The sequence below is a fragment of the Lemur catta genome, chromosome 16 (genome assembly GCF_020740605.2).
Source record: "Lemur catta isolate mLemCat1 chromosome 16, mLemCat1.pri, whole genome shotgun sequence".
Lineage (NCBI taxonomy): Eukaryota > Metazoa > Chordata > Mammalia > Primates > Lemuridae > Lemur > Lemur catta.
Genome location: NC_059143.1, coordinates 42,828,483 through 42,838,547, shown reverse-complemented (window position 1 = coordinate 42,838,547; position 10,065 = coordinate 42,828,483). Strand labels below are relative to the sequence as shown.

Here is a 10,065-nt window from a genome sequence, read left to right as displayed (position 1 = left end):
AGAAACTCTCATTCTGGGGCCAGATGGGTGGGGTTTGACTTCCAACTCTGGCGCCTATTATTGGGATGGCCTCAGGCAAGTCACCTAACACTTCCGAATCTTACTTTCACTTTTGTAAAATAGACAGAATGGAATCTACCAGGATGAGTTGTTTTTTAGGGATTCAAGTTCATAATCTATGTGAGTTATGTAAACACACATACGCTTCTCCCCAAAGCAATGGTTCCATACTCACTAATTCAGTGTTTGTGGTCAGTTTATTGAACGTAACTACTGTGAATAATGAGAATTGACTGTATATTTGCTTAATTAATTTTTAGATGTCAAACCAACCTTGAATTCCTGGGATAAATCCCACTTGGTCATGATGTATAATCCTTTTTATATGTTGCTGGATTCAGTATGCTAGTATTTTGTTAATGATTTTTGTGTCTGTAAGGAATAGTTTTGTTTTCTTGTGGTATTTTTGTTTGGTTCAGGTGTCAGGGGAACACTGGCCTCAAAGGATGAGTTGGGAAGTGTTCTCTCTTCTTTTCCTAGGAAGAGTTTACAAAGAACTAAGGCTAATTTTAATGTTTGGTAGAATTCAGCAGTGAAGCCATCTACGTCTGGGATTTTCTTTGTGAGACTTTAAAAATTACTAATTCAATCTTTTTGTTGTTGTTGTTATTGTCAGTTACCTTTTTAGCCTGCTTTTAGGTAGAACCAATGGTGATAAGGCTACTATTGCTTAAGGCCAGTAAAATTCAAGAACAAAATACATGTTATCAAGGAAAACACTTCCAATGTTGGGAACAGTCAGATAAGCAGCTATCAAAATTACTCAATTATATTTTGATTCTTAACCTCTGCTATTTAGCTTTAACATAGACAAACAGGAAATCCTCACCTCTCCTGTGGTATCATAATCTTACAAACAAGAAATTTCAGCCTGTTCTACATAAGACTTATACACAAATCTCTTAACTGACACTTGCAGCAAAGTCCTATAATCACCAACTAAAATTTGTACATTGAGATAATACACAGATATGCATATCTATATATTTATACATATATAAATATATTCTAATCTATCTACAAAAATATTACCTGTCTCAGAACCTGTCAGGAAGGCAGTGTGTAGTGGAAAAAACACTGGAATAGAATTCTGGAGGTCTCGGTTCTGGTGCTCTAATTTAGATGCCTCTATTTCTCCCACTAGTAAAACTGGGTTAAGCCCGATCATCAGCAAGGTTCTTTCTGGTGCTAAAAATACAATACACATATTTGACAATAATGCCATTCCCACTGCTCTTACTTCCAAGTGGTCCAAATGAAAATATCTTTGTTATTTACACATAAACACATACACACCCACACTTCATTCTTATAAAACAGATCAACCAACTCACAAAATCTTCAAAAAGAGAAAGAAGTGATTAAATGATGTAATGCCAACATTTCAAAGTCCTGAGTTTGCTATGAACCAGCTGTTACTAATTTTCTCTCTCTACATATTTTCACGCTGCCTTACTTTACAAAGGTACAGTACTATTTCATGAGTCATCTAGTAATTATGCTAAATTCAAAAAACAAAGGTGTCATTTTTCAGAAATTCTGAGTCTGTCAGAGAAACTAAATGGTATTTCGTCGGTTGTTTCTACTGGCACATTACTTCTACCAAACTGGCATGAATAATGGTGAGCACGGTAACTTGAAATAAACGCATCTGGAGTCCGGCTGCAGTGACAACTATCTGATGGCATGACATTATTCGAATTACCAAGATGCGAATGGTAAACACCATGGAATGAGTCTTGAGATGAGTGATAATGTCCTGCTCCTCCTGAGGTGGACACAGAGCTCTGATAAGGGCCATTAGACATAAGGCAGGTCTGAAAGCAAGTCTTCCTTCCCAAACCTCGATGGATGTCCAATTTAGCAATGAGAGGTTTCCCAACATTCACTTCCTGCTTTTCCTCTACAGTATCTTCCAATCCTGAGTATTGATACGATAAACATACTGTGAAGATCAGATGTTCCTGAAAAGGAAAAAAAATGAGGTTCATTATCTACATCAACAGTGAAAATATATCACTCTTAAAGTATTACACACACACACACCCCAACACAAAAATCCAGCCATCCCTCTTTCCCAGGTTCCAAATCAAGGTATCCTTTGCATCTGCCCTAAACTGAGAAAGGCCAGCTATACTTATCTTCTTTTTCCTTCATTCAATACTCAAGAATTTAGTAGAATTGTAGTCCTTACTACTGTAAATAGTCGAAATCACAGAGGTCTTATATTCTATTCCTCATGAAGAGTGAAAAGATATTTTCTAAGCAGTGGGGCTTAGGAAACTTATCTGATCCTATTGTTGGAGATGGGGAGTTATCCTTTAATAAAAAGCGATCTGGCTTTACACCTAGGTCAAAAGCTTAAGCTATTTTTAAGATATTATAAATAATAATCCACAATCATAGGTAGAAAATATAACTGAATCAGATAATGGGCTAAATTTCTAAGAGAAGAGGAGACTTGAAGTAGATGAGCTAATAAACAGGGTGACAATAGATTTATGCCTATTGTTCTTATGTAACTGTCAATATGGCCCTTTCTATTCCTGAGTTTTGGCTGATATGTTTTATGGTCATGCAGCTATGAACAAATTAAAATCTCAATTTCTGTAAGGATATGCTTTTATTAGGATGCTCAACCATATACAACTAGCTTCTCATTTGTAAGTCAACTAGAAATGAAAAAAGATTGAAAAGAAGTTCCAATTCTAATTTGTTGTATGTTCTGTAGAAAGTCACAGAACTAAGAAATGATTATTTGAAAATACTATGATATTTAAAAGTAGAATATGCTCTATGTTCCTAACTTTTCAACAACATGGAGGGTAAGCACTGATGAGACTCAGTGCAGATCAGTTATCTCTACTTCAGCACATCTATGGTCTATGCTGAAATGAACTTCCAGTTCCATGAAGTTTTCTATTAGTAGCTACAAACAGGAAAAGTAGCAACCTTTAATTTTTGCAGTGAACTGAGTCTAGTATAGAGGCAATGCTTGGGAAGATCCTTTGATACCAAGTAGCTGCCGGTTTCTTCAGGTGTGCCTTTATTTGCATCTTTTGGATCAATATCTAGGTCCTGTGAAAAAAAAGTGAATGTAAATGATGAGGTTAATGACAGTCACCACATAGTTTATGACATAAGATATTTTAACAGGTATTGCTCTTTCATGAATTTTGGTCTGAGTAGGTTATTCCTAATTCAGGATTAAAGAAACAATGAAACCAACATTCTATGGTTATAACAGGAACTCTCAATTCTGCACTAAACCATTTAGAAAGTGAGCTCTGAAAGGAGAGTTTCCTTTCAAACCATTCCTAGGAACACTTCTTAACCTACTCATGTTTCCTTGTAAGTGGAGAGAGCCCCATTAGTGTGTGACTCCTGGGTTCTCTCCCTCTGTGTCGTCACTTTTGGGAAGGTGCAGGGGGATATATATGATTAGCATATTTAAGAAGAATAAATGGGCATGCCGAAGGCAACCTTTCCCCTTTTCTTCATTTATGGCCGGCCCACTGGCCAAGAGCAAGAGGTGTTCTGCTCCTCCAGAGAGAAGCCCCCAGCCTCTGCCCCTCCTCAGCACCCTGGGAGGCCTATCCCTGCCTGGTGCTGCTGTGACTGGGGCGCAGGGCTGACTTATCGAATTCTGGGGTTTGGTGCTAGACCATCTGCTCTCACATGAAGCAATGTCCTCCGTGAAGCCTCTAGCAGTAATAAAAGCGATACGCTGGGTTTCTGTTTGTCTTACTCCTTGCTTACTTCTCAGTTTGTCACACCTATGTAGGAAAGAGGGGTTCTATTTACTGGCTTCTTTAGACCAACATAAAATAAGTACCATACCTAAATGTTTGAAGAAAGAGCTAGATTTCTGTTCTTCTGGGATACTACCTTAACTTGCCAAATAAGACAGAACTTACAATAACATATTGGAAACACAAGTTTTTAAAAGGAAATTATTCTTGACATATGTATTGCACATTTTATTTCTTTACATTTGATATCCTATTTAGGATATGAGAAATTAAAGGCATCCTTCTGGAGTGAACTTTAGATATTTCTATATTTGATAAACCTGAGGTATTTTGGTTATTATTAAATATTATGATCAGGGTTACTAAACTACAAATAAACATACATATATACACTTATATAAATATATACATATTTCCTTTATATTTACCATCGACTTTGTTTTTAAAAATTTAGTCTTAATAAGTGAGAATACATCATTATATTTTAAATAAAAGAAAAAAGGAGAGACTTACAAGTGGAAAATCAGTAACATAGGCATCACACATTATTATCTCAGGTGGCTTGTAAACTATACTTGTATAGATTATCATGACGTTGGAAAACTCAGCTGCAAATCCTAATTGAATCTGAACACCACACTGAAATTTAAGACACATACTTTCTGGAAGTTCTGAAAAAGAACAGTAAGAACTTACAAAAAATTATTTAAAGAGTGCTTGGTTAAGTTTTCTGATGATAAACATAAAATACCTTTTATGGGGCAGAATATGGTTAGAGGCTTTCTTTTACTTAAAAATATTATATAACTAACATATTGTTTAAACACACACATACATACAAAATTAATGGCCACACTATAGTTTGTTACCTTTAACCATTCTGCTAACTCTTGAACATCTGTACTACCTCCGTGTTTTACTGTTTTTCTATTGTAATCAGTATTTCTCATACACATATTTAATGCTTTAAGAATGTAGACTTTAGCTATGTAATGGTTCCTCACATATGGGATAAACTGTTTTCAATTTATATAGAATATAAATATACTAGTTTCATTATAACATTTCCAAAAAGGATAATATCAATTTTTAAAGTTTGTCTATTTGATGGGATCCTAAAAAGAAATACATCATCATAGTTTTCATTATTTCTTAATTACTATTTAAATCCAGCATTTGCTAGATTTCTTTCTTAATTATTAGTTTATTTCCAACTGTGTGGATTGTTGAACTTAGCATCATTTACTGATTTATTGAGGAAGGAGTCTTAATGTTTTTTCTCTTACCATTTTGTATGAGCTCTTTATTATTAAAAAGTTACCTACGTATTACATTTGTTACAAATACTGTTTGATCTTTTAGTTTCATTTTATAAAAGGTTTTGTTCACTGTTGATCTGTACCACTGTATTTTTGTTATTGTTGCTGTTTAGATCTTTTTTAGGGAAAATACAATTTCAGTTACTTATCCAGTTATCTAGAATGGCAAGATAATACATTTATGGTATTTTACATTTAATGTGCTTAAACTTTAATTTACCAAAAATATAACTCAGAGAACAAAAACTATTTTGAAAATAAAGATATTTTATAGAAACTCAATAAATACAATTATTTTTCAATTATCTATAATAAGAGATTCACAGAACAGATATTTGGGACTCACAGAAAATCCAAAATCTTTATTTCAGTCAACAATTTAAACTTATTTTTTCACTAAATCACACAGAATTACTAAATGGTAATTAAGCCACAGATACGATTTTTATCTCATCTTCTTTCCTCTTCACCACCCAATCTACCAATACCAGTGTCTGAGAGAATGTTCGGTAATATTTATGAGCACAGAACATTTGCTAAGCACCATGCATGTCTCTACAAGTGTAGATCTCTACCACCATATAAAGTAGGTACTATTTCTTATCCCTATTTTATAGGTAACATGTTTATATCAAGTGATACAGACCAATCAGAACCCAGACTGGCTGATTTTGACAGCTGCACACTTCAACGGGTCACAATTTAGGAGACTCATATTAGACAAATGGAAAATTAACCGTTTTAAAAATTTTAAAAATAGAAAAATTTTTCATTTTAAAAATAGAAAAATTTAAAAATCATCATTTAAATTTTACCAATGGTGAAAATAATAAGTTAAATAATTTGATATTTCCAACATCAAATATATCAGTGTAATATCCATAATTAAAACATTTGTTTAGTTTTGGATCTGCCTACTAGGGCCAAAATATTTTCACTATGAAATTGGGAGAAAAGAAAAAACTTAATGATTTAACATAAGTATATTATAGAAAGATCTCACAAACAATAGACTTTACCATACCATGAGCCTTGGCCCACTGTAAATTCCGCACCAGAGATTCTGCAGAATGTTCTGTTCCCTGTATTGGATCAGTAAGTGCTCTCTTCTCAGATAAACTACTTCGAATCTCTAGTGCCTGTTTGCCTTTGGTAAGGTGGCATTTCCCCATATCTAAAAGATAAGAAAGTAAATATTATTTTTAAGACCACCAATTCTTTTGTTATGTTTTAAATATTTAGGCTAAGAACTTTCCTACAAATCAGGTTATATTCTCAATATCATTCATTCACTCAATAAATATTTCCTGAGTACCTACTATGTGCCACATATGGTTTAAGGTGCTGGGGATGTAGCAGTGAACAAACACACAAAATTATTGCACCAGTTCACTTTTAAAGGTCGCTTCCTAGCTTTTATCTTCCATAAGTCTATTTAAAGATCCCTAATGTCCTAGGCCTTAAAATCCACAAAGAACTAAAAGTATATTTCTTGACTAAAAGAGCAGCCATGATAATTTGCCACATTAAAACAAGCCACATTTACCTCAAATATCTTTATTTTTAAAACAGGAAATAATGTGTTAAAACCACCCATCTGGTTAAAGCACCACCACTCCTCTTCCCTGACTTGAAGTAACCATTACCTAATGTTGTATGTATATTCCCATGCATATTTTAATTTTTACTCATGTATAGGTATTCATAAATAATGGACATATGGAGTTCTACATGCAATAACTATAGAGAATTTCCATTTTTTTCTCAAGCACATTATGTGATATTTATGAAAATTAATCTTGCACTTGGATATCCTTAAAACAGGATTTTAAAACTACTAAGTTTATCAAGAAAAAAATGAACTCAGCTTTTTCTAGCGGGGTCTCAAAATTTCTGTAAAGTCTTCTCTAACCCTGGGAGAGACTGCTCATAGGACATTTTTTGGGCAAGTAAGCAGATTTGGCAGCACCAAGGCACTAGGTATAGAAATAACGTAGAGCTTTCAGGATTAAACCTTATTTCACAATGGTGCCTGGGGTCAGCCCTGGAGTCTAAGTAATGCTGCACAGATGGCTTGCGGCTGAGTCAACAGGGAAGGAAGGAAGAAATTAAATAGCAGGTGTGCTGTTGAACATTACAGAAAAAAATTGTTTTATAAAGTAAACACTAATTCCAAACCCATACAGTAACAGCAAGAATAAAACAATCACCAACAGGGAACCCTGAGGAGTTGTATTTCCCTCTCTCTCTCCTTTTTCCAAGTAGTTTTCTCTTTATTTTTTATTTTACCTTCTGCAACTTCATCCAGTAACACAGTAATTTTCTTGTCTTCTAATAATCTATCTTTCAAAAATTTCATAAAGATCCCATTTGCTAATCCAGAATGCTGGATTTCAAAAGCTTCTGCTCCTTGACACCTTGAGAACAACAAAATAAAGAAGTGAAATGAACCAGGCACAGAAAGGCAAATACCACATGTCCTCACTTACATGTGGAAGCTAAAAAAAAAAAAAAAAAGAACTTATAGAAGCAGGGGGATGGGGGCTGAGGAGATGCTGATTAAAGGGTACAATATTTCAGTGAGACAGGAGGAAAAAATGGTAAGTATCGGAGGTGGTAGATATGTTAATTAACTTAATTCAGCCATTCCACATTAAATACATACATCATAGCATCACTTCGTACCCCACAAATATACAACTATAATCTGTCAATATCCAATAAAAATAATTAGAAAAAAAGAAAATTTAAAAAAGGCAACTTGCCACATGGGACTTTTGCACACAGTTGAGCCTCCTTATCTTTCCTGCTCCTTGCTTGACATCCCTAATTGAAGAGTTAACCTTTAAGCAGGAGCTAAATGCTTTCAGGCTTAGTGATAAGATAGGAAGACATGAAATGCTAAAGTCAATTACTTAGAATTTTCTACCAGGAATATAAAGGAGACAAATTTATGCCTAGATGTCTATGGATATTTCTAAGGCCTTTAATCTACAATCAAAAAGAAGACATGAAAGAATAGTGGAATCTTCAACATAAACATAAAATTTTCTTACGTGGCATATCCAAACACAATATTGGCAGTGACTTTTAGTGCATCCAAGATTGGAATGGTATCATCATAGTCATTTCTATTTAAAAGGGGGAAAGAGAGAAGGGCAGATACAAATGTGAAATTAAACAGCATTCTTAAAAGAGTATAAAATAATATAATAAGAAAATATAATACTATTTTAGTATATACAATTTAAAACTATAGACTCAAACTTCTTTCATCTTGTCAGCTACATATTAACCCAAAATAACCGAGGGCTCCTACACTATTAAGACAGTAGACAGTCATATCTTTCCTTTTAGCTTTAAAACTGGAGTTGCATTTGAACTCTGGCATTGAATTTTACTAGGTAAATGCTGAGCAAGCAAAAAATAGAAAATCTGGGAGGAAGAGTCATTGCTTCTATTCCCTAGTAAGGCAACGGCAGACAAATGGGGTCCGAATCTTCAAACACCTGCTTCAGCTCTACTTTCTGTATCTCCAAGACCAGGACCGACTAGTGACCAGAGGCCCTAACTCTGCAGGTGTTGGTTTTGTTAAGTCCCGAGGGAATAACTGTGGTGATTAGTAGACACCTAAAGGCATTCCAGAAAGTTGAATCCCTTCTAGTATAAGCACCCACGCCCCTTAGTTCTTCATTTGTGTTCTATGGCAAATAGGAAAAGAGTTAATATAATCACATATAAATGGAATAAATATATTTTCCTCTAGTTTTATTCTTTCGGTTTCAAGGTGTAATCTAAAATTCACGAACTCAAATGGTTCTTAGCATATCACAGGTTTGCCTTAGGGTTTAATTTGTCAAGGTTGATATTTAACTCTAATATAAACTGTTTAAAAAATATTAGAAATTTTACCTTTTCCTACACATATCCAACAAGAACACATTGAGTCCAGTTTCTTTTTCTTGCATCAATTTCAGTATGTTTTGTACACATAGGCAATTTTCAGACCTGTATGGATTTGGAGCATCAATAGGGACCATAAAGCTGTTCCCAAAGTTTTCGTAACCATGTCCTGCATAGTATAATAACCCTGAGGAGAGAGAGAGAAAAAAGGGAGGTGTTAATTCTAAATACACTCTAAACACATAGCATCATTATTTAAAAAAAACTATGACTTTTATTTTCTTCAAATTGACGCAAGCCTATTTAAGCAATACCCGATTATAAAGTCAATGTTAATTTGCATTTAAAATTATTTTGTCAACAGTCTTAACTTAAATGATGCATTTAAAATACCAAAATGCTGTCTGAAGTGTATTCTAATTCATAAATGCATTAGATTTGTAATCAATGGTATAAAATGAAATGCAATTTTATATTATGATGTATAAAAGAAGGTGGCCTAGGGCTTCTTTGACTCATCTGTCTCCTACATGAAGCTAGGAGATTTTTCAGAACAGAGACAGTCTTACAATTATTCGTGTATCCCTGGCACAGAGCAGGGATTTTTTTATATGGTATTTTAAAGTTAACAGTAAAAGGCACTTAGGGAACCAAAAATAGCTAATTCATTGTAATTATAGCCCCAACTCTCCCAACAGAGAATGTGGCTCTCAGAACTAAAGACAACTTGCTTCACCTAATCCTAGAGGGCAGAATCCAGGTTCTGCTTTTCTTGAATTTCTATTAAAATGAGGAAAATTACTCTTACACATACAGCATTTGTGGTAAAATGAGAAAATGGATACACCCATTTCTTCACTGTGGGTTTATACTGTAGCTCACGTGTGCACTCAATACAATCATGTAGGCACTGAGGGAAATGAAAAAGACAAAGTTCCTGCCCTCTAGGATCTTGCAAACTAGCTGGAGATTCAGCCATGCTCATGTTATTAATCAACAATGAAAGTCAGCATATAGTTAAATGCCACACA

The 10,065-nt window shown here is 34.2% G+C and overlaps 1 protein-coding gene across 2 annotated transcripts in view; it reads right to left on the bottom strand.

Annotated features, from left to right (window-relative positions):
• Positions 1 to 1,417: 1,417 nt before the first annotated feature.
• The window catches only part of MALT1 (MALT1 paracaspase), a 55,583-nt gene continuing 46,935 nt past the window's right edge, over positions 1,418 to 10,065 (bottom strand). For both annotated transcript variants that reach the window (XM_045527448.1, XM_045527449.1), the window contains 7 exons: positions 9,044 to 9,221; positions 8,188 to 8,262; positions 7,421 to 7,548; positions 6,156 to 6,305; positions 4,326 to 4,483; positions 3,013 to 3,138; positions 1,418 to 2,024 (listed from right to left, as the gene is read on the bottom strand). In XM_045527448.1, coding sequence (XP_045383404.1) covers positions 1,584 to 2,024; positions 3,013 to 3,138; positions 4,326 to 4,483; positions 6,156 to 6,305; positions 7,421 to 7,548; positions 8,188 to 8,262; positions 9,044 to 9,221 — 1,256 coding nt within the window. In that variant the 3' untranslated portion in view covers positions 1,418 to 1,583. The remainder of the gene's footprint in view (positions 2,025 to 3,012; positions 3,139 to 4,325; positions 4,484 to 6,155; positions 6,306 to 7,420; positions 7,549 to 8,187; positions 8,263 to 9,043; positions 9,222 to 10,065) is intronic.